The sequence below is a fragment of the Coturnix japonica genome, chromosome Z (assembly GCF_054131305.1).
Source record: "Coturnix japonica strain WE chromosome Z, WE-NBRP24, whole genome shotgun sequence".
In the NCBI taxonomy this organism is placed as follows: domain Eukaryota; kingdom Metazoa; phylum Chordata; class Aves; order Galliformes; family Phasianidae; genus Coturnix; species Coturnix japonica.
The window spans coordinates 20,446,766-20,471,761 of NC_140702.1; the positions used below are offsets into that span (position 1 = coordinate 20,446,766).

At 42.6% G+C, this 24,996-nt stretch overlaps 1 protein-coding gene across 4 annotated transcripts in view; it reads right to left on the reverse strand.

The window, feature by feature from the left end:
- The window catches only part of LOC107306522 (versican core protein), a 100,349-nt gene extending 75,933 nt beyond the window's left edge, over positions 1-24,416 (reverse strand). For 3 of the 4 annotated variants that reach the window (XM_032441292.2, XM_032441291.2, XM_015849762.3), the window contains exons 1-3: positions 23,956-24,416; positions 16,361-16,436; positions 6,923-7,294 (exon numbers count right to left, since the gene is read on the reverse strand). In XM_032441292.2, coding sequence (XP_032297183.2) covers positions 6,923-7,294; positions 16,361-16,430 — 442 coding nt within the window. In that variant the 5' untranslated portion in view covers positions 16,431-16,436; positions 23,956-24,416. Of the gene's footprint in view, positions 1-6,922; positions 7,295-16,360; positions 16,437-23,771; positions 23,899-23,955 lie in introns of those variants that run through there. The other variant, XM_085529213.1, reaches the window with a different exon arrangement.
- Between the last annotated feature and the right edge of the window lie 580 nt (positions 24,417-24,996).

A 24,996-nucleotide genomic window follows, 5' to 3' on the forward strand; every position in this document is an offset into this window, starting at 1 on the left:
CAGAGTTTTAAGGCTCTTCCACTTCCAGTGAGGAGCCAATGGACATAAAAGAGCCTCCAAGATGAATGGGAAGGAGGACTAAGCCTGAGCAACAGCTGCAATAATTAGAAGACCCCCTGGGGCTAAGAAGATTAAAGTGCAGGACTTTCATTGTTTCAGTTAGACAGAGAGAAGGGAGCAAAATCCATTGTCCAAGTTCTTGCACTTTACAACATTTGTAAAGGATTTTTCCCCTTTGTCCACTTGCCCTCTGAATGAAAAGGCAAGAAAGGAGTTGTCGTAGGAACAAATAAAGCAACTGGAAAACAGACTACAACAGCGTAATGTTGTCACAGAACATCTGGCAAAGACAGTCTAATTACAGGAAGGAGCAACAGTGTCTGCAAAAAAAGAGCACTCACAGGAAAGTAATCTCCAGCATCCAAAATTCACTCCTGCTGTCTGAGCAGGAGAGAATGTCTTTTATTCACTTATCTTTGCCTTATAACAGAGAAGGAAAGCATGAAGTGTTTCACTTAACAAACTAGGACCTTCCAGATTAAGAGACTGATACTATGATTTCACACCTTTGGGTTGCAGCTTTACTTTATCACTTGCCAGGGTATCATGCTACAACACTTCCTAGAACTGGAGGGAAAAGATCCTTCAAGACACTTCCTGCTTTATTGTGGCTAATAAACAGCTTTCATTGGTGAGCTCATGCCGCTGCAACTTGCCTGCCTGGAGTCACATAAAGACTAAACTTCAGAAGTAGTCTTGTACCACAAAGAATATGTAGAGCAAAAAGAAATTATGGTAGAGGTTGTTATTATATTCATTTTTATTTTCAGGTCTCAGTCAAAGTGGTGCAGAGACTTCCAGCATCCCTCAATGCCAAAGCTAATAAAGTTCTAAACAAATCAGGTGATCTTCCTTGCTTCTATACAGAAATCAACTTACATTACAAATACAATCCAAAACATAGGCAACAGGGCAGAGCACTACATCAAAGGAAGGAAAGGATGGTATTTTGAGCTTCCTGTAATAATTTATCTTTGTTCCCCACTCCAGACTCAGCAACCATCCTGCGACTCCCATCTCTGGCTCTGGCAACCTGAGAGTAGGCTTGCATTGCATCCACAACATCCTGGCTGCCAGATGCCTCCAGGATCCTCTCTACGTGCAAAGAGAAAGAATAAACCGACCACCCAGTTCCACTTGCTGGCTCTCTAGGGACAAGACTTCTTGCACCAACTTGCACACCACCCCTCTGCCCAAAATCTTTGCCTCCATCTTCACAGAGTAATGCAGCAACATGCAAGTGTACCCAGGCTTCTCCAAACAAGAGGGTCCAGGGAAAGAAAGTGACTAACGCTCAGCCTGAACTACATTCTTCTCATGGATGACTTGCCAAAGTGGAGGACTTGGTTACTACAACTGAATTACCTCGGAACAGACAGCCTAGATCACCTACTTTTTTTCTTACCTCTGCATAATGATGTACTTGGGCACACATGCATTCAGTGAGTGTCAAGACACTGCTACTGAAATTTAGATTGTTTAAAAAATAAATTAAAAGAAGTGCATAGCCTCTCAGAACTGCTCTGACAGTAGGAGATGACTGACAGGATAAAAGTCAGTATAGCCATGCATATCAGCGTCTACTTTACTTTATCTTCTTAAGGGAGGAGGTGTGTGGTCCTCTGCAGATCCCCAGCCTGACCTCAAATCACGGGCAGCCTGAAAATGTGCCAGGAAGTTGCCACCTCACAAGTCCCTGTGCCAGGGCTGTGGCAGAGGTATCACAGCATCTTCATTCCTACTCCCTAGGCGCAGTGCACACAGAACCAGCTATTTCAACACAGCATTCAACACCCCTCCCTTTGACAGCTATTGTATATTCTGCTCTTTACCTTGTAGCTAAGAATCCTCTATCTTCCCTACCATCACTTCCTCGGGAGACTAAAGCTTAAAAATTAAGCAGCCCATTTTTATTTAGTTTTCAAGGAAGTATGGATTTTCAGCATCAACAGGTGATAAGGATTTAAGAAAGATAAATCAAAAAGATAACAAAACTCCAACTCTTCAAATACCATACTTAGGTGCTAATAAAGGGGAGTTCTGGCTTTAGAGAGAATAAATCAATTACATTGTCAACGCACAATCTCTTAGGGCTCAGAGCACAATTGAGAGGCAGTGTTCCCACACTGGAAACAACATCCATTTATTATCATTATAATGCCTGCAAGAAAGAAGAGTTTGCATAAAAATGAAATTGTGAATTACAGTCTACTCTGCCTCCCTAATTGCTGCTTCTTCCCATTAAAGAGGTCAGTATTTTAAGCCTAGGATTTTCCTTATTGTCTTTTTTCTACAATCCAATTTGTAAAAAGCCTCTCAAGCAGTGGACTCAAATAGAAGCTAACAAAAGAAGGCCCGTGAAAGCAGTGAACTCCCAAGATAGCAGTAAGAAAAGGGTAACATTATTGCTGAAAAAATACTCTCTGACAAGATTTTCAAAAAGAGCAAGAAAACCGGAAGGATCACATTTGCCACTCCAATTAAATGTGCAGGTATCTCCAAGGCAAATAACCAAAAACTGGCTCAAGTTAGTTCAGATTCTTTCATTTTGCTTACACTTGGCCAAATACTTTGCTTTTTAGTATCACACAGAACTACAAAAAACAACAGTTCCATTAAATACTCAGTTATGTTTGAGAATGAGGAGTGCTGCTACTCCACTTGTCCAAGTCAGCTTTTTATAAGGAACCTTACATCTACTTTATACAAACAAACTTTATTATACCTAGAGAAGTTGAACAAATGTGGACAGATATTGTAGTACTTTTACGCTTTGTTGGATTCAAACTTACCACTGTTTGCTACTGAAGGTTAGGAGCCTAGTTTACACTATCTGTCTAAGCCTCTCTGTTTAGGGAACAGGAATGAGAACTGCTATAGAGCTCATCTCACCCACAGCTCTCATCAGAAAAGAGCTGAATGATTAGCTTAGACTAGGCATCTGACTTTAAATCACTGAAGATAAAGCAAATTCTACCCTGACTTCAGACCCAGCACAGCTCTGAAATGTGGGTGACTGAACACTCAGGGATGATGGTCAGAAGGCCTGAAGATCATTGCCTGATGGCAATCAACGTCTCCATTATCTTTATCCATGTATCTATACCGGGATGCAGGTGAAACGCCATATGTGTCAAAAAGCAGCTTGAAATGGGAATGGAGAGACAGCTTAGTGCCAGCTAAGGAGAAGGGAAAATAATTTCTCCTCAGCGTTTAGAAGGATCTTGATAGTTGGCAATTTTGGGGTAACAGCAACAAGGAAGCAATTACAAACAATGGCAAAACAGGTTTCCAAGGACAGTAGTGGCAGAATAGAATAATTCAGTTGGAAAGTACCTATTAAGATCAAGTCCAACTGCTATGGACTCATAACAAGAGACAGTTCGTTATGTAGGTTTAATGATATCAAGAAGAGTCCTAAAGATAAGCTCAAAACACCATAGAAAGATAAAATTACAACAAAAGGAAGATCTGCTCATGAGAAAAAGAAATTTTCAAACAGTAAAAGGTAAAGAGATCCATCATCTCAAATGGAAAGCAAATAAGAATTATGTGTTCCACATATTCCACTTTTCCTATGGGATCCAAGTGCACTATAGCAGTGCACTGGAAGTCCAGAAGGCCAACTGTATCCTGGGCTGAATCAACAGAGTGGCCAGCAGGGAGAGGGAGGTGGTTGTTCCCCTCTACTCTGCCGTTGTGAGGCCCCAGCTATGTACTGCCCTGAGGACCCCAAGACAAAAAAGATGAGGAGCTGCTGGAGTGGGTCCAGAAGAGGGCCACAAGGATGAACAGGGGGCTGGAGCCACACTCTATGAAGAAAGGTTGAGGAAGCTAGCAGTGTTCATCCTGGTGAAGAGAAGAGTCCAGGGAGACCTCACATTGTGCCCTTTCAGAACTTTAAGGAAATTATAAACAAGAAAGAGAACAACCTTTTACATATGCAGATACTGATAGAAGAATATATCACATGTAACATCGTTATCTGCAACACCAAAGGAACAAAATTTCAAGTGACCAAGCATGTCCTTCTGGTTCTATATTGCTATGGCTTCCCCTTAATTTATTATTTGATTTAACACAGAGAACATTGCTTTGGCATTAAAATAATTGAAACAGAATATTTAAGGGGAGATTATAATCAGAAGGGAAATCAACTTTTTACACAGGTTGATAATGACAGGACAAAGGGGAATGGTTTTAAAGTAAAGGAGGGTTGATTCTGATTAGTTCTCAAGAGGAAGATTTTCACTGAGAGGGTGGTGAGGTGCTGGTATAGACTGCCCAGAGAGATTGTAGATGCCCTTCCTCTGGAGATGTTCAAGGATAGGCAGGATGGGGCTCTGGCTAACATCATCTAGTGCTCAATCTAGTGACTTGCAACCATGCCTGTGGCAGGGGGGTTGAAATGTGATCATCCTTGAAGTCCCTTCCAACCCAAGCCATCCTGTGATTCTACAGTTCCATGATTCTGTGCTTCCTGAATCATCACATAAATATTCCTTCCCACCTCTAAACTGTCCCCAGACTGAAGTTGGCAAAAGCCCCCAGTAAGTTAGTCACGTAGGGTTCAGCGACACAATCAAGAAATTTACTGTAATATCAAAGTCATAGTAACTGCTTTGTCTACACACTTTTAACCCACTGAAAAGGTGAGGCAAAAGGCACTTGCTCAGACCTCAGAGAATAAGTACTACGCAAATGCATTTTATCTTTCATTCCATGATCATAAAATATGCATTTAAGCAAGATGAGTGATAATCTTACCAAGCTCTGCTTGAAAGTAGACCAAAGCAGTGCTGAGCCACACCAGTTCTCAACTCGGAAATTACCACAATTAACACATACTGTGTTAAAAACAGGTGGTGAAGAATGCACAAAGAACACACATCTCTCTTTCAATAACTGTCATTATTTTGGGGGGCACACTCAAAAAGATGGCATAAAGTAAATCATTTTTGTGGCTAATACAATTGGCTTTTGCTTGTTTGTTTGTTTAAGATAATAGCTGAACTTGCAAAAGTGCTGAAGACCTTATTGAAGAAAGGGTACAAAATTTAAGAAACAACACTAATATGAAATCTTTACAAGTCTGAAAAATTATATTTGTTTAGTTAATGTAGAAAATGGGAAATCAAGTGCACAAATGATAATTTAACAATGTTATTTTACCATGTGGATGAAGACAAAGCTTGTCCTATTCCCCGAATTTTGACATCAAAGTATTCACATGAAAGAGTAACTTCAGAAAGAAAATGCTGTGTTTGAAATTTTCTGTCCATTTAAAAAAGATCTGAACTATGCATCTCATTGCGGTATTCTGAAGCAGCACTAACACAAGCTAAAGAATTGCCATAAATCATCTGATATTTTATTGTAGTGAACATCTGCTGCTCCTGGATATAGATATGTAGTCAAGGGAGCACTTTAAAGGACTAAAGAATGCCAGGTACATTCATTACTGAAAAATAATGTTCAAACCAGGATTTCTTTTGCTTTTGCCATTAAGACTACACAGCTTATGAAGTTAGAAAGACATTAATGGCTACACTGATTTATTGTATTTCCAAATTAAGACCACACCTTCAAAACCCTTCATTGAACAGATGCCAAAAGACTGCTAAACTTAGGTTAGGAATAGTGGAAGAACAGTATAGTATTAAGCTTACAAAAAATCTTAGCCAAAGCCATGATTTCCAACAGAAGATCCTAATGTTTGTTTTGGGACTCAGTCACTTGTGTAAATACCTAAGTTTCAAAAAGCACCTGAGTGCAGAGAAGTGCAAGGTATAGACCAAACTAAAGCTCATGCAAGCTGATACATCCACACAGCCCAGTGTTCTTCTAAGTAATTTTGGTCCATAATTTGCATTTACGTGGCACAGTGCCTGGGCTAACATGTCCTGCCTTTCAGCAGTTTAATAGTTCGGGCTTAATGCCAAACTGACAGGGCTATATAGCATCAGGCTCTGGCACAGTCTACACGTGGTGCTGTGTAAGCAGGACCTTAGGAGAAAAATGCTTACAGATCAGATGCTACTTTTGCCACTGACACTCTATTTAATAAAGTTTTGTTTTTTATGATTCTTTACAGGAACAATTATCTTCCTCAAAGTTTTTGAGGCTATCTTCTTATAGCGCTTGCATGACAGCTCATAGGTCTGGGTCATCCACACAGAAGAATATTAGCAGCTTTCTACTGACTTGTCTTCCTGCTGCTTTTGGTGGGTGATTCTCCTAGCTATCCAACTTTTATTATGAAGACAAAAGAAACTCTTCCTTGGTGCTTGATGTTTCTATCACAGAAAGAGCTGTTTGAATGTTAGACGGTTTATGGTCCCACAAGAAGGCAGCCAGAGCTCCAGTACAGTGAAGCAGTTGCTTCTTTTCATCCTACAGAAATAATTATTAAGAAACTGCTTCTGCCTGCCATTTTTGTCTTCTTATAAAGACATAGACATTTTCAGATAGATGTATTATGTTATGTACCCTAGTTAAAAAACACTGGCTTTGGAAAACTTTAGAGGCACCTGCTAAGAAAAATAAAAAAGTAATTGTGAAAGCAGGAGTTCAAACTGTAAAGGATATAAAACCAATCAATGTACTACTGGGACAAGTAAACAGCATTTGATCTGTGAATCAAGACTACCTTCCCAGAACATGTGCAGGAGAAATGAGAAAAATATAGGCTGGAAAAAATTCTTAATCAAAAAGATAATGGGACAAGTAAATAGTGAAGGAAGAACAATTTCTTAAAAATGGTCATATTTACGCCTTGCAGTTATATGTACTAGCTGTTATCAGCTTGACTGGGATTGACTGTAATTACTGCTGACTACAAATGAAATGAATGAATTCTTACCATCAACAGCCAGTGATACAATGCCTTGTGTGTCCTCAACTCCATACATCACATCACAGCGGTACACCCCTGCATCACTTGCACGCAGCCTAGAGAAAGTCAGTGAAGCATCACCAGTCTCCTCTGAGTTAGGTGGAACAGACACCCTGTCCTTGTAGTTCTGGCCTATTTTGATGTTCCCATTCTGGGCCACAAGGACTGTGGTTTCCTTTGCATCTTTTCCGCTTTTATCCAGTTCAACCTTTGACCATTTGATTCGAAGATATTCGGCTGCATAGCTGGAGGCTATGGTAGGTGTGGTTGAAAAGAAGCATGGAAGGACTGACGTTCCAGAGAGAGATCCCTTCACCAGGGTTTTTTTTTCTGCTTTAACTAGAAGAACAGGAGAGAGAAGAAGAGAAAGGATATATCACATTAGCGACCAGCAAAATCAGAAACAGTTATATTTCATCACTATTTAATGATTAACAGACTTCTAAGACCTGAACTCCATGAACCCTAGCTGGTTCACAACAGGTCTGACCAGAGTAAGCCAAAACAGAGTTTGTACCAACATCATTAGGCCTTGACTGAGATCTTTCCTGTCTGGGAAAATTAGTGCTCTTTGCTTTGTTTTTTCCATTTGCTGTAGTCATTGACTGTAACACAGATGGGTATTGGCTTCCTTTGGAAACTGTTTTGAAGGTTACAGATGACAGCTCAATTTTCAAACTTCACTAGACTAAAACCATTTGGTGAGAGACAACCAGCTACCTCACATTTGTTGCTGGCCAAAAGTAGGTACTTAGGGGAGCTAGTGATGTTTACACCTTGTTTTACCTTATAGTAGCCTGTTCACATGCTCATGTCCTAAATGTAAAACACAGCCCAGAACTCTGCATACATTGCATCCCTTACTCCATTTCTCTTTCAAGGGTTAACTCTTTTTATTGTATACATGCTGAAACAAAAGCCTTTTCAGAGAGATTATCCTAAATTGTCATTCTTTCAAAATTATTTCCTTGTAGCCCAGGGGCCTTTAACACATTACAGGAATGGGGTATTTTAGGATGTTAAAGCAGAGAAGGAAGCAAAGCACACAGAAAGTCCCTGCTTGTCTCAAACCTGACTTGATAGGACCTTTATCATTTTTATGACATCTCCAGCTGCAAACACTTTACATTGAAATGCTTCCATCTGACAATATCCCAAGGGGAAGGTTGACTACTGTTCATCCAACCTGCACACAGCAACTGTCTGCAAGCAGAATTTCTGTTAGATTTATGTTGTTATGTGATGTTATTTCACCATATTTAATGGCTTAATGAAGATTAAAGGCTGACATATAATAGAATCTATATCTCCTCTTTCACTGACGTGCAATCAAACATTTTTTCAAAGGCTAAAAATGCTAATCATTAATTTGAAATCACCTAGGATTCAGACAGTTTAGAAACAAAATGTATTCAAATACCAGGCACAGGCATGAAATAGGAGATACCAGTACTTGAAAAGTTATCTAGCTATTTATTTACCATCAAAAATATCATCACACTATAAAGAGCAGAATATTTTGAAAGAAAAACATGGGAGAAGGAGAAAAGAAAAAAAATAGATAAATAAATGAAAAACTCTTTATTAAGCTGATGATTTTTAACAGATGCACATCACACAGAAAACATTAAAGGTAACATCTACAAAGATGACAGTCAGCAATCACCAGTATGACAGTCATACATTTTTACAACAAAGTCCTAACCAGAAAAATACTGGCCCAGCCAAGGATGACCAAGAAGTTGGAACAGAAGTCCTCAAATCATTTTCATTCATGACTACCTAAGTTAAGATTCTTAGGAACTCAATGCAGAAACACTCAAGCTAGATATTAGAACTGATTAGACCAGAGAGAGTCTAAAAACAATGGTGTAGCACTCTGCCAATACAGCTGCACTGCATCCAAAGCTCAGCTGAAAAGTTCACACAGAACTGAGCTGATTTACCAGCAACATTCTTCACTCTGATTCAGGAATGTAGTGAGATTTTCAGCCTTACGAGCAAAGATTGGTGAGATAGTACAACTCACATTTAGTAAACACAACCTAATTGTTTCACACAACCTGAACAAGATCTAGTAAGGATGTATTTATAAAACACTGAATGACAAAAACAGGACCAACATGTAACTAAGACTGGACAATTTACTAGGCTATAAGACAAGCCTGCAGAAGTTACTGAAGACTACAGACTAGCTCAAAAGATTTGATTGCAAACACATTTCTTTGGGGAAAAAAAAAAAAAAAAAAAAAAAGAAAGAAAGAAACAGGAATTCTGGAAGACATATTGATTAAAAAGAAATAAAAACTTGACATCCCTAGAGCCAACTGATTGCTAAAAACTGTAATGGGCTGGTTTTATTCCAAGATTTACAGTAGGAATACATCACTGACTCTTATATCACCTTTAATTCCTTGGAACTTTATTTAATTACAGTTGGGTAGAGCTAGGGAAGTAGAATGAATACTCAGTCCTATCAGTTGTGGTGGAAAAACTGCCAAATCACACAGGTGGGAGATTAAAATCAGTTTCAAAATATTTAGTTTTTATTATGATCTCTTGTCATCTATATATATTACAGGAACTTCTTAAATGAAAAATGATCTAGTTATAATTACACTGACTGACAGAATTTTAATAAACTTTCAAAAGAGTTGTTTTCGGTTATGTGTGATCTAGAATATCAGTACCAAACCCTGAGGAGATTTCCTCTTTAGAATTTGTGTCTTCTCATCAGTAGAATGAAACCCTTGACAGCAAACACATATCACAATGATATGCAGATTAGATCTACCCTAAACTGGACAATATCCCAGCATAAGGGAGAACTATGTACCTATAAACAGACACATCTAGCTGTAGAAAGCACTAAGAAGTGCTTTTAGAAAGTACTGTGTTTTGACTAGCAGGTGAGAAAAAGAGACAGGGGTAGAAAATACACTTTACTGGGAAAAAAACATGTTTTGCATTGAAGATTAGCCGATATTTCTGTGCAGTTGTGCAGTTTCAGAAAACATTGATAACATTCTTAAATGAAATATGGTTTTGATATGACTAAACTGATTGGCAATTAATATGAGCATTCCTTTCTGTTGCTAACTACAACACATCACTCTTGAGCATATTTAAGTCCTTAGGGAAAATACACAGACAACAAAGAAAACAAAATACACAGTTAAGTCCAAGTAACCTGGCTACAGATCTACCTTTCCAGAACTGCCAGTAAAGTCAGTGGGAGCTTTGTAGTTGGTGATGGGTCAGTAGATTCAAGCACAGAGCATGACATTTAGTCAGGTTACCAACAGACTCTTGGTGTCTCAGCAGTTGGTTTTTGTGTCTTCCTTAATTTAAATATTTAATGGCTTCAATATCACAATAAGAAGCAGGAGCAGAATGAAGACCTTTCCCATATGGTGTTCTGACAGAAAACAGTCCTGTCAGGGTAGGGTTTTCACAGACTAAACAACGCCCTATATTCCCCAAACCTAAAGCTAAGACATGTTAATCAGTCTATTATGGAGATGATGGAACATGGGAATATTTTTCCCTAGATGCCTTATCTTACCAATGACATGTATTCTTATATGTTTCTCTTGAAGCTGAACACAAACTACAGAAAAACTTCTTGCTTGAGCACAAGGCATTTTCTCATAATTCTTTGTGCAATTTTTTTTCATTCAATATATCAATATATTTCCTGTCAAGCACAATTGAAAAGACCAGTGAGATTGTGTGTTCTCTTACTATAGCTGCACTATAATATCACTATTATGAAATGTCTTGTCATTAACCTTCATTCTTTCAATAAAGATATTGAAAAAATAAAACTTAATACAAAGCTTGTACAAACTTGTATGAAATTTTGATAGTGGAGGTAACAGAAGACCAAGACCCAAAAAAGTGCCCCACTCAAGTTCTTTACAAGGTGATCTGCAGCCTTAAGAAACAGAGTAAGAGAAGGAGGCAAAATAATGAAAAAACAATTATTGTCATAGTCTGCAAGAAAACCATTCTGCCAGAAAAACATAAATCCCAGCTGCCAAACTCAGTGTAACATGCATACAGACGTGCAAACATTATAAGCGATCGCACATGTTTTATAGCACCTACATAACATTAACGTGATATGCAAAAATGATGTATATTCTTTATATGCCTTCAAAAAGACACTGTCACGTACTGTAGCCTAGGGTGTTTGTATTATCTTCTGAATTATAGGGCTTTCATGAAAGCACACTTATTCATGACATGATAAATAGTAGCTTATAATGAGTGAGGTAAACTTCAACAATGATCATAATCACAGGGTCTAGCTTGTGAACTACAGAATTGTAATACCACCTAGTTCAAAGTGAGTAAATGGTAGGCCAGGAGTAGGTATAAACCTTGCTCATGAACTTCTGTCATTAATTCTTCACACGCACCACAGCAAATAGCAAAGGTCTCTTGGAAGGGCACTCCCGTGACCCCAGAAGCTTACACCGTATTTCCTGCTGCCCTCCTATTCAAAAAATGCCTTCTGAGTATTTCAAGCCTTAAATAAGTCATGCAAAGGCATTCTCAGTTCTCTAAGGAAAAATACTTCTGTTGCTACATAAAATCTAAGGAGCAAAACATGCAAATATGCTAGGTATTTATGAATGTGACCGTTCAAACAGATGAGAATGGAAGAGAAAACAAAGGCAGGAATAATACTTAGTGGTGGACACAGAAAACTTTGTGCTTATAGTCTTTTTCCTAAATTAAGCTTCAGTTTTGTGTCTGAATGAGCAGGGAGGTGATCATCGTCCTGTACTCAGTTCTAGTAAGGCTTCAACTTGAGTGCTGTGTTCAGCGTTGGGCCCCTCACTAGAAGAAAGTCATCAAGGTGCTGAAGTGTCCAGAGAAGAGCAGTGAAAATGGTGAGGAGTCTGGAGCACAATTCTTGTGAGGAGTGGCTGAGGGAACTGGGATTGTTCAGCCTGGAGAAGGCTCAGGAAAGGCCTTAACACACTCTACAGCTTCTTGAAGGGAGGCTGTGGCAAGATGAGCATCAGCCTCTTCTCCCATATAACCAGCAACAGGACAAGGGGCAATGGCCTCAAGTTGCATCAGAGAAGGTTCAGGTTGCGTATTAGGGAAGAGTTCTATCAAAGCATGGCCAAGTGCTGGCACAGGCTGCCCAGGGAGGTGGTGGAGTCACGACTCTGGATGTGCTCAAGAAATGCTTAGATGTTGAACTAAGGGGCATACTTTAGTGAGGCAATACTGGTGGTAGGTGGATGGTTGGTCTAGATGATCTTGAAGGTTTTTGCAACCTTGATGATTCTGTGATTCTACAACCTAATAAATCTCTTGGATTCCAGAATTAATAACTTTGTTTGCTTGGTTTTTAGAAAGGGGTGTTTGGGGGAATATCCAAAGAAACCCTCTTGGAGGCACTGGAAGATGAAAGGAAGTGCTTAGGAAGATGCTCCAGTAAGCAACTGAATTAATGATGCCAAAATGAAACATCAGACTGAATGACAGATGATTAAAAGAATAGAGCTGCACAGACTGGATAGAAAGGTTAGCTTCTAAACAGTACACATTTTCAAACATTTGTGTTCTCAATTGATGTTTAAAGTTTTCAACAAAACATTTTTCCTAGCAGAAAAAGACAACTTGCCAAAGTTTATTTCTTTCATAAAATAATTGTTGATTTTGACAAATTTCCCATATGAGCTTCAAAAGAATGATTCTAAGCTTTCAGAACAGTTTTACCCAAAAGTAAACGCTGCCATTAATCATAGGCAAGTGACTATTCAGTTAATCCATATGGTTAACCAAACCCATTTTGCAAACAGGAAGCAGGGAAATCTGTTTCAGAAAAGATTTCAAGGCATCAATTTTGCAATCAAATTCAGGATTTAGGAAAAAAAAGTAACAAAAAATTGAAATGTAAGAAATTCCCGTCTAACTTTTCAAAATGCAAACACAGATTTTATTATGGTTTTTTCCTTCCTTCCTTCCTTCCTTCCTTCCTTCCTTCCTTCCTTCCTTCCTTCCTTCCTTCCTTCCTTCCTTCCTTCCTTCCTTCCTTCCTTCCTTCCTTCCTTCCTTCCTTCCTTCCTTCCTTCCTTCCTTCCTTCCTTCCTTCCTTCCTTCCTTTTTCTTCCTTCCTTCCTTTCCTCCTTCCTTCCTTCCTTTCTTCCTTCCTTCCTTTCTTCCTTCCTTCCTTTCTTCCTTCCTTCCTTCCTTCCTTTTTCTTCCTTCCTTCCTTTCCTCCTTCCTTCCTTCCTTTCTTCCTTCCTTCCTTTCTTCCTTCCTTCCTTTCTTCCTTCCTTCCTTTCTTCCTTCCTTCCTTTCTTCCTTCCTTCCTTTCTTTCTTTCTTTCTTTCTTTCTTTCTTTCTTTCTTTCTTTCTTTCTTTCTTTCTTTCTTTCTTTCTTTCTTTCTTTCTTTCTTTCTTTCTTTCTTTCTTTCTTTCTTCCTTTCTTCCTTTCTTCCTTTCTTCCTTTCTTCCTTTCTTCCTTTCTTCCTTTCTTCCTTTCTTCCTTTCTTTCTTTCTTTCTGTTCTAAACAGCAGGACTGGGAAGGTTTGTCTCCAACCTTGTAATAACCTTTCTGAGGATGAATATTACATAAACTTACTAATATTTCTACAAAACACAAAGATATGGATCAAGCCCATACTCTATTGGATTCACATTATAGTTTACCTCATTTATGTCCTCTTCAGCATGGCCATATTCTGAAGAATTTCACATTTGAGAATCTCTGTGGCTAAAGTATGATTTTCAACTTCAAAAATAAAACTCATGAAATCCACAATGCATTTCTAGGAACACAAGGGTTTTTCTGCACTTCTTCCAAAAGTTTCAAGTGAATAAGGACAGGTCAGAACTTGGTCTATGTTCCTGAGATGACCGTACCAGCACATTCACAGAAAATTTGATTGTGTTATTGAAATTCTATTTCTGGAAGCCACGTGAATCATTTATAAACCATTTCAGAGGTGATGAAAGGTGGAGTAAATTGAGGGGCACCTAATGGTGTCATCCCTTGTTCTACCAGTCAGTCTCACCTCTCCACAGACACCGATGCACTCCCAATCCCCTAATTCTATCAGTTCAAGCAATTGCATAAATCAGTGAGGCAGATCAAAGATTTGATACAGCTGAAAACTAACTTGCAAAAAGGGTTATCTGATGTCTTTCAGACACATCATTTACCTGACTCAGCTGGATGTATATCCCCATAAATACTGTCAACACAAAGAAAAACATGTCAGCCAGCACCAGCGTATGGAGAAGGGGCAGAACTACCCCATGTAGTGCTAAATGATGTTTGAGATTAGACTGACCATTGAATTATGCCCTAAATAAACATGATCAGATTTTCAATAGGTTGTAACAGAATTGTCACCTTTATATGTAATGTCATATTGATTTGTCTCGCTTATTCTCTTCTTACATACTCTCCATCCAAAGGTTGATTACCAGGTAAAATCTCAACTTCATGCCTCTCATCATGTGAGCGATGTACTAGCATTTACTCAGTTTTAAAGTTGACTAATCACGCTACAACTTACCAAATACAAAGTTTTAAGTTTCCTATGTAAACTGGTATTGTTAGTCCATGACCTCTTCTGACAATCACTTGCTTTGCCTTCCAGAATATTTCATATGAACAAATAATTAAATACCTGCAGACCCAAGAGCTATATACATCAATGTACATTTACAGACATTTTACTGAGTAAAAAGTGGGAGGGGAAAAAAAAAAAAAAGTTTGATATTTAGTAACCAAATGAGTCTTAGCCCTCAATGAATGAGAAAATGGAAGCTTAGTTTTAGCGCCTTGCCCTTCCCTGAAGCTTTGAGTCTATTGTCTCTGAGAATGTCATCTAATTGTCTTGGTCTGCTGTGTGTTTAGCAAAGAGTGGAGAAACAAAACTAGATTTAAGGAGGAAGTGATGACAGAAAACAGTGAAGGATAGTGCTTGCAACCTGAGTGAAGAAAAAAAAAAAGAAAAAAAAGCCCACCACTTTTTCTTCTACAGTCAACACTAAGCACAACAGTTTTTATCTTACAGGAAGAACTACCTAAAAAAGAACTTTGCTAGACACGGTATATAGAACTACCATGGGGGGAGGGGGGGGAGGAGGAAGGAGAGGGGGTTGGAAGGAAAAGTGTTAAGAATATATTTGATTTTCCAGAGGCTTCCGAGAAGAAAAAAGTAGAATAAAAATTCTCTTAATTTGAGGCTTGGGAAAACTATCATCCCAATTTTCAAAGTCTGCAGCTGCTGCAGGGACCTGCTCCCTACTAATTTTGAGTCTAAAGTTTCAAACCATAGCAATCATATATGAATATACACTTCAACATTAATGTGTAATCTCCACAAGAAGTAAACAGGGCTCCCACTTTCTATCCAAAGCTAAGACAGGCAGCTGCTTTAAGATGTTCCTGCTCCAGGCCCCAGCAGCCAGGAGCTCACTGCAGCTTGCAATCAGCTTGGCCTACAACAGACCCAACAGCAGAGGGTCTGGCAGACTCAGTGCCCACCCCACAAGAATGTCTCCTTAGGCTCATTCTTCAGTTGTCACAGAGGCAGGCAGAGACTGGGGCACTTGGTTCCTCCATATTTCACTTGTATGTGGCACTTTTCACCCTGAATATAGCGAATGTCAGATACATACAAACTCGTAAGATTGCTGTCACATCAATTACATGAGTACATGCATTGGGATCTGACTGGTAGGTGTGCAGAACTGCTGTTTCTGTAGACCCAAGACTCCCCCAGTTACTTTGCCACCTCTGCAGCCTGACTAGATCTGTAGCAGCAAGCTGCTCTTGCTCTCATGCACCAGCACTGCTCACTGCTGAAGCCCCCATGACAGCTGTCTGCCTTTCACCAAAATTATCCTAACCTCCCCCTCCTCCCCCCCCCCCAACTTATTAGTCTCCACTTTACCCATGCAGGGGAACTTGTCTGTGGGCCGTGCCAAGTGAAGGTGTGAGATGTATCTGACACAACAGGTCCAACATTTCACAAGCAGAGGTTAAAGCAGTTAAGTCACATTCCTGAACATTTGAAGAAAGGAAGCTGTTTCGTTTTATGCTTTGTAATGCCTTTATCACATTATCACACTGTCTTATCATTACTTGAATTATTGTAATGGCACTGACTAACCTCAGGAGGCATAAATAGATATGTGAAAACCTTGCCAAAAATATGCTCACCCACCAAGAGTTTTCTACGTAAATCAGTTGGGAGAAAACAGGAACAAAATTAGTTACACAGTACAGCAAATAGTGGCAGAGATAAAATCAGAGAACACATTTTTCCAGTCCTGGGAAATACTTTATCAATTGGACCATGCTGCATCCTGCTGTCACTGGGATGAATTTTAATAAATGATTCCATGTATAACAGACTTACCTTTAGGTAGCATATATGTTATAGCTAACGTAGAGCACATCCATATGATGCTTTTTATATTTAACAACATTTTGACCTATAAATAAAGAGAAACAGAATAAGTGGTTAGTATAACATCGAGTCCTTGTGAAGTGTAGCAAGTCAGTACAACTCTATTCACCTGGTTGATAATAGAAGCAGTCTTCAGCTCAAAAAATGCTGTTCAAAATGATGTTCAGCAGGACAGTGAATAATAATATTCTGATCTTTTTCCATTTTATACACTGTTTTAAATCTAATCCCACACAGCAACAGCAGTTCTTAAGTACAACATGATGACTTCTTCCTCCTGTACAGCCGCCAATTCAGACGCGGCCTCCAGTAAGCTCTGCATCAGTAAGACAGACTGCCCTATCAATTAGCATCGGCAAACAACCTTAGTCTGAAAAGAGGTTCCCACAATAACTTCATGAATTCTGAGTGTGATCAACATCTGCACTATGACACTTTCCATCTACAAACGTCCTGCTTTTAAAATTGCTGTACGTATTATTTCATAGAGGAAATTTACTATAGTGGCAATGTAATATAGATTCTAATGACTATAAAACACCAATTCATTGTAAATTTAAGTTTACTGAGTCTGCAGTAAACATGTCAAACCCCTTTGTTTGCTTACCACTTCTTTTACAGGCTCCATGCTCTAACAGCTGAAAACATATATAACACATAGCATTGTGAACATGCAATGTATTGTGTAAGTTCTCATTTTTATCCCAGTTGCTAATTACACATCTACAATTATCCTGCAAACTTAAGAAGCCTTCTAGCAAAAGCATCACAATTCTCATAAATGTCAACTATTGGAAACACAGAACCATAAAGGTTGGAAAGGACCACTAAGGTCAGTCAGTCCAACAACTGACCCATCACCACCATGCTTTTATCAACAGTCCCTTCCCCACACAGTTATACATATGCACTACTGAGGCATCACAAGGAATAGCTCCCAGCAATGATCTGACAAATGCCCTTGAAAAGTTTTAAATCACAGAACAGAGACTTTCCTGATACTGCTGTCAAAATGCACTGCCTGGCTCAGAAATAGGCAAGAAATCTGAACACTAAGATAGATTACAGCTGAACAGCAAAATAGGGATTAAACAGATCTGTGTTATTGCTATGAACCTCGTATTACATGTACATTTTCTGCCATTTTTTACATTAGCATTTTGCTTACTTAGCATTTATGTGTAATGTTGTAGGGTTAAAGCCTTAACTAATACACCCACAGACTTCCATAAGCTATGCTGAACACGAAAGTGAAACACGCAGAGTAACTTCTTCAGAAAATTACTGATGATGTGATCAACTCCAGGAAATTTCCCTACACCGATAGCAGCTGCAGCCCACACTTCACATGAATCTGTGTGAATTGGCACCTGACCTGTAAGGACTGAATGGTTCAGAAAAGACGCAAAACATCTCTAATGAAGACTTTCCAATGAGGCAATCTCTAATATAACAGCATCATGCTCAAAATTCCCACCCAAAAGGGTTCAAAATCCAAGCCATTTTCATTCCCTGTATGCAGATGGCCAGGGCTGGCTGGTTGCACTGGGAAACATACACTGCAACCTATTCCCAGGGCGTGGAGGAAAGAATACAGCTGCTTTCCATGGAGCAGGCTGCACACTGCCAAAGACGCCTCATCTCTGCTTCATCCATTTGACAGAGCTCACAGCACGGTGTGATATCACTGATTTGGCAATATGAACTTCACAGAAATTGCACTTTTTATGAGCAAGTCCCAAACAAGAACCAAGACATCTCTGACTTTATTCAATTTGAGCCCCATCCTCCACTAAGTTTTTTCTGAGAACTCTTACACTAGATGGCTGGTTTTATCCTTCTCCCAGGTTATACAAGCAAACTTGCAAATGGAGTACACACAGGTGTTTAATTCACATCTAACTTCAAAAACCTATACTGTACCTCAGAATATTATGCCTCCATAGAGCACTGTTGAGAGTTAGAAGGTTGCACTAGGTAAGAGCTGCAGACATCAGAGTGCTTTGAATGCAGTGGGACAGTTTTCAAATAAAGGCAGCCACATGTTTTCTCCGATAAACACTCAATCATCCCTGCTATTACACAACATCTCACAAAATGAGAGGTCACTGTGAGCCTGCAGATGTGCACAAACCAGAAGATGCTTCAACCATCTTTGTGTCCTGAAACCACTGTAAAACACCCAGGCCATTGCCAACTAACTCCTACAGCAACACAAGTACAGTGAAGGCAGCACATAAAGGAGATCTACAGTGTTCTCCAACCAAAAAAGATGGTGAATGCAAAAGCTCTGCCCTTTCTGAAGACGTGGTAGTTCCAGACCTTGCGAGCTGTTCTATCCACATGTGTTTCCCACGTGTCACACACTGGCTGCATCAACAGCTAAACAGAAATCTAGAACAAACTACTTACAAGTTTAGTTCTTTGTGTTTACCCAAACACTCCACACCCCTTCTTTCTCAGTAGGCAACTGTGGCTTTTGAGACCAGAAACAAGGCAACTGGACAATGGGATGAAAGAAATTCACAGTGGAAAAAGAACAAATGACTTTCCAGGAAGACAGGTATGCAGCACCTAAACAGGGTAGGTTGCACACTTCTCTGCAGTAGCTGCCCCTCTGTCAATGGACAACATGTACCTATGCAAGGTCTTGTGTCCCCAGAAGCTCACAAGTACTGCAACAACCAGTCCCACATGTGGGTAATTTCACCAGACCTGCCACTTATCTGCAGATGCTGGTAACAGCATTCTTAACACAGTTTGAGGAATCTGACTGTAAAAACATCTTCAGCTTTCAGCCACTGAACACAGAAAGGCACATATACACAAAATGAAATGTAGAAGCAGAAAAGACAACCACAGAGAGATGGATTCCAAGACACCTTGTGGCTACTGAGGACCAGATGGTAGCAAACCATTAGAGTATTCATGGTTGGGACGGGATTTTGACTTGGCCTTGTGATGAGGACTGATGAAACTGTATCTGCTATAGTAAGAACTCACACAGCTCAAAAACAAACAAACAACAAAAAAGTACTGTACATGAGCACAGAGCTTAATATGAGACACCTGCCAAAATTCCCCACCCAGCACTTCAAAAATCTCTCACTCAATTTTCTCAATCTCTTTCACCATGAAGCCTTTAAGCAATGAAAAATGCTGGGGGAAGGGTTTCAACCCTTGGGTTCATGAGCATCATGAACACAACTGCCATGCAACATGCCATGCATAGGTTTTCACAGTGTGGTTCTCCATGGGTTCCTATAAACACTCCTGGGTTACAAAGTGCTGCTCTACAACAGCTGCCAGAATTAAACATGAAATTGCCTTGCTACCCAAGTCTGAGAAACTGTGGGCAGATGCAAACAGCAACACCCAGCCCAGCCCCAACGGGCAGTCCAGACTGGAAGGAGAACAGGGGTCACAGAATCACAGAATCACAGAATTGTAGGGGTTGGAAGAGACCTCTAGAGATCATTGAGTCCAACCCCCCTGCCAAAGCAGGTTCCCTACACCATGTCACACAGGTAGGCATCCAGGCGGGTCTTAAATATCTCCAGAGAAGGAGACTCCACCACCTCCCTGGGCAGCCTGTTCCAGCGCTCCGTCACCCTCACTGTAAAGAAGTTCTTCCGCACGTTCGTGCGGAACTTCCTATGCTCCTCAGGCACACACCAATCTCCCTCAGGAGCAGCCTGTGAGGCAGAGGAGCCAGCTAGCAACCAGTACCTCAGTCACTCAGGACACTGTGATCAGATGGGGCTGCTCCTGCAACAAAATCTTTGCTCCAGGAGTGGTTTGCATTTCTAGTCCTGCCCTCTACAAAAGCCTCTACTGGCTGGCTGCAGCATTAAGTATGCACTAAGGAGCCAAACTCTTTCCAGTCATACCTTCTCCATGAGCCTTTTTTTTTTCCTTCCCCCTTGGTGTTGCTATACCTAGAGGAAGAGAAAGCCTTAACACTACAGACACAGCAAGAAAGTCCTGCCAACTGAAGGCTGCACTATTTGAGAAAGTGTTTAATTTCCACCTCCTATTAAAAAATAATAATAACAATAATAATAAAAAAAATCATCTTACTTCATGTGACCATACTTGGGTTGCCCACTGGCAGGAGTCCAACTGGACTGGTCCACTTGCGTTTGGAGCTGCTGCGCACAGACTGATTCATAGCAGTCATTTGCATCACATTTCCCAACTGGATGCAGCTCTGAGCTTTATGCAAAAGGCACCACATCCCTGATAAACTTTACATCTCTGAAAACTAACAGTGGGGGTTCTCCTTTCTGGGAAAGAACAGAGCTCCTATTTTTGCAGGCACTGCTCCTTCCCCCACAACAGCAAAGAGTCATAGGAGCAGTGAGTTCTGATCAAATTCCAGCTTGTGTTTAGTTTACAGTGCAAGCTTGATCTCACACCAATGCTATTTTAATTTAACCAGATGGGAGAACATCATGTCTCTCTAATTCCAGGTTAAGAAATCTGTGAACTGTCCTGGTGTGGGACAAACTGAGATGTACCATACAAAAGGTTTCCCTGAAGGTGGAAAACTGAGAAATTAACTACTGTCCTAGAGGTTACAGTGTTATAGAAGAGTTATATGCAGCTTCTCAGGTCACATCGCAACTGACTGAGCACATGCTCTGCAATTGTATGAGATGCAGAGCTGTATGTTGAGTATGAAGAAAGTAGTCTGCCCATTTAACCTCTTTGCCTGTATAATAAAATAAGGGGGGAGGGTGGGGAGAAAGGAAACACCTAAGAGAACCTGGCACTAGAGTCATAAGTCAGAGTTGCTGTACCTACTAATGGGAAAAACAGTAGACTGCATAACTTTCCAGTGCAGCCCAGGCAAGCTGGAAATGTCCTATCCCAGATGCAGTGCTTTTCCTACTGTTTCCTGAGCACCAGGCACTGGGACATTCTCAGCTGATGTCTGTTCTGAAGACTGTGCACTTTCTTTTCTGCTGGCAGGCTTTTGGTCCCTTCATGCCATCTGACTGTTAAGTAAGTGCCAATACATACCAGCTTTACTGTAAGTGCAGTTTAATTGACTTTGCTAATTTCACCGCATCTCTCCCATGTGATTAATCAGCACACTGGGTCATCACATGGTCGTCTTGGCTTCCACCTAACTCATCACTGTCATCTGCTGAGCCTGTTATCACTTCCAAAGGTCCTCCTATGGCCTTCACCAAGGCTGTGGGGCATCTGCTGTATCCTTACAGGGCAGCTCAGCCTTGCTCAGCTCTGCCCACCTCTCCCAGCACCTCCACGCGCCCCAGCTACCAGGGAAGTGGGCAGCTGAGGTGGTGCTCCCCGGGTAGCTCAGTGCAGAGGGCAGGAGGACAGGCCGGGCAGGGACAGGCACTCCAGCCGTGAGGTGGGCACTGAAGCGCTCACACAACATGTCCGCCTCTCCACCGAGGGAGCGCACGGCTCGTTGTGTGAAACCCGTTACCATCAAACGATCCGCTGCCCTTCAGGGCATTAAAGCGGGGCTCTCAGAAACAAAGCACGCGTTTACTGCTGCTGCTCCAGCACTGCCCCGACGGCTGACCCGGAGCAGACACGAATTGTCCCCGCTGCCTCACGGCTGCCCCGGGCCCGCCCGGCACCGCCAGCCCTCGCCGGGGGAGGCGAGCAAGGCGCCGTCCCCCGCCCTTCAGTCACACCGCGCCCACCCGCCGCCGCTCGGCGACCATTTTATCCCCGTTATCATTCTCCATTTCTCTTCCCGAACGTGAGCGAAGCCGCTGGCGGGAAATTAAAACACTCATACAACCACAGCCCCCCGCCCCGCCGCCGGTCAGCGGCACCGCCGGCCGCCGCCAGGGGGCGCCATAACGCTGCCGCCGCCGCGCCCCGTCCCGTCCAGTTCCTCGAGAGCGGCGGGGCCGCACCCGGTGGCATCGGGACCCCCGCCCGGCCCCGCCGAGGGTACGGCCCTAAGGCCGCTCTCAGCGCCCGTGGGAGGGGGCTCCGGGCGTGGTTTCAGCGCGCTGCTAGTGAGCCCCGCCGGCTGCCCCCGCTCCGGCCATCAGCACGTCCCCAGGGTCCGCCCCGCCGCCGCAGCCAGCGCTCCCCGCCCGCAGCCAAGTCTTACTCATCCCCTTTTGGAAGGAAACTTCCTTCTCTCTCCCCACCAACCCCCACCCCCTCCCCCTTTTTTTTTTTTTTTTTAATGAAAGAGAAACCACCCAACATTTACACTCTGGTTGTCCTGGGATGGGTTTCTGCAACACGTTTCATTCCTTTAAAAAGGAGAAAGAAAAAAGAAAAAAAATTTAAAAAAAAAGAAATAAAAGGTGTGTGTGTGTGTGTGGGGGGGGGGGGGGGGGGAGAAAGGAAAGGAAAAAAAATGCCTTTGGGGCTTAATCCCGGTGCCCGAAGGGAATGGGGGTGGCCGGGAGGACGTGACAAGTGGGACAAAGAGGGCTGGCCCGCGCCCCGGCGCCCCTTTGTGTAGCGGAGTCACCTCGGGGCCGCTCGTGGGGGCGGATGGAGGGACAGAGGTTGTTCGCGGGGCCCCATCCCCTGCAGTGGGTACCCGACCCTCCGGCAAGCTCCCCTCACCCACCCACCGTACACACAGACCCTCTTTTTCCCGCCGTCGGAACTCCCTTAATTCCTTCCACGATGCTCTCTCACTTTCTTTGTAACACAAAGGCGAAAAGCCGAGGGGCGGCGGGGGAAAGCAGTGCCCCGTGCCCCCGAGAGCCGTCCGTGGGCTTCACAGGGGTTGCTTTGCTCCGCTGACCCCGCGGTCTCTCTCCGCGCCCACTGCCAGCCCCTCCCGGTCATGGAAATGTGGTTCGGACGGTGTCCGTTCTCCCGCTCCTCCGAACTGATGCTGCTACCCGAGAGCCCCACTCTGCCCTGCCAGCAGCGTTCAGAAACACAAGGGGTAAAAAAAAAATAAAAAAAATAAAATAAAAATAAAATAAAAAAGAAGAAAGATGTAAAGACAAAAGAAAGAAAAAAAAAAAAAAAAGAGAAGGAAAAAAAAAAACGGGGGGTGGGGGTGTGGGGAGCACACAAGGGCGGAGGAGGCTGAGCGCACGCTTTTCCAACGCAAGGAAACCTGGTGGCCGGAAAGGTTCCTTCTGGCCATTCCCTGCTCCTGCTGCACGAGCGCTTTGTGTCTGCAGTACCCGTAGGAAACAGCTTCCTTTTCTTTCTCCCCCCGGAGAGAAAGTGCCCCATCGCACATCAAGGTACAGCTCTACCTTCCCGAGACAACCGGTACGAAGACTTCTACCGGGGCACCCAGTTCTCTTTGTTCTCCTCTTTGCACCGAGGGGTTTCGTTGGGTGCCCGGGCATCCCTTCTCGTCTCCTCCGGCTGTCGCTGAACTTACCCCAGGTTGTTAAAATTCACCAATCATTACTATCCTCTCCCTCTTAAGGTTTGCCGTTCAACTCTTTGTCCTTACAGGTACCGACAGCGAAACGATCTCTTTAAACCTCACGCTAGGTGTTTGCCGGAGACCACACGTAAAGGAGGGGGTGGGGGAAAAGCGCGTTAAAAAGAGTTATAGTTACCTTAAAAGGTAGCGTATTGCAGAGAATGCAAAAAAATCACAACGCGGTGGCCAGGCTAGTCCAGAGATCCCAGTGGCCGCATGAACGAGTAAATTCCCTGGTTGGTGCTGGAAGGAGGTGCTGGTTCCGGGGGTCTCCCCTTCGTCCCAAGCCTGCCCTCCCTCTCTTCCCACCGGCGAGCACCTGCCTGCGAGCCGCGCCGAGCTGCGGGCACACGGAGCTCGCATGCAAGTTCAAATGCGAGCCTCAGCCACCCATCATTATTATATCGTTGTACCGTCAGCGCTGCAGAGGAGGGGCGCTGGCTGGGCGAGAGGAGGGTTCTCAGGCTCCACCAGAGCCTCCTCGCGATTGCAAGACTCCCGCAGCCAGCAGCTGGGCGCGGGAGAGACCCCGGCTCCGCACCGCCCCCCGCGCCTCGCAGCCCCCGCGGGCAATGCAGGGGTCCCGTAGCCCCCCGTGAGCCGGGGAGCCCCGCGCGGGTCCCTCCGCTCACCAGCATCAGCCCCACGGAGAGGGGCAGGCGGGCGCGAGAGGAGCATTGTTCCCCAATTAAACAATTAACCGGGGAGAGAATGGGGAGACCTCCTCCGCTCTGGCTCCCGGAGTCGGCTGCAGTGGGGAAAGTGGCTGGGACCAAAATCCCTTTTTCCCCTTTGCCTCCCCAGTCTCAGCACAGGCTGCAATAAAAGAATATATGGGTGATTGTTCCAAACTTCCCTTAGCGCTGCCAATTCACAGGCAGCCTCGGATCGGCAGCCTCCCGAGCCAAGCTTCTCCACCCTAGTTTTACGCATCTCCAACCACTTTTCTTTTCTTTCTTACTTTTTTTTCTTTTTCCCCCTTTTTTTTTTTTTTTTTTTCTTTCTTTTTTTGCCTTAAGATTAGCCTTTGCATTTTCTGTCCCGACCTCTTGGAAATGAAGTCATAAGCAGAAGTCTAAACCATGCTTCAAAAGGGGACTTTCATCAGTTAATAGTGTCCTCATGCTACACAGGCAGCTCCTTCCCCAAAATGTACCTATCTCACTATGTGGCAGAC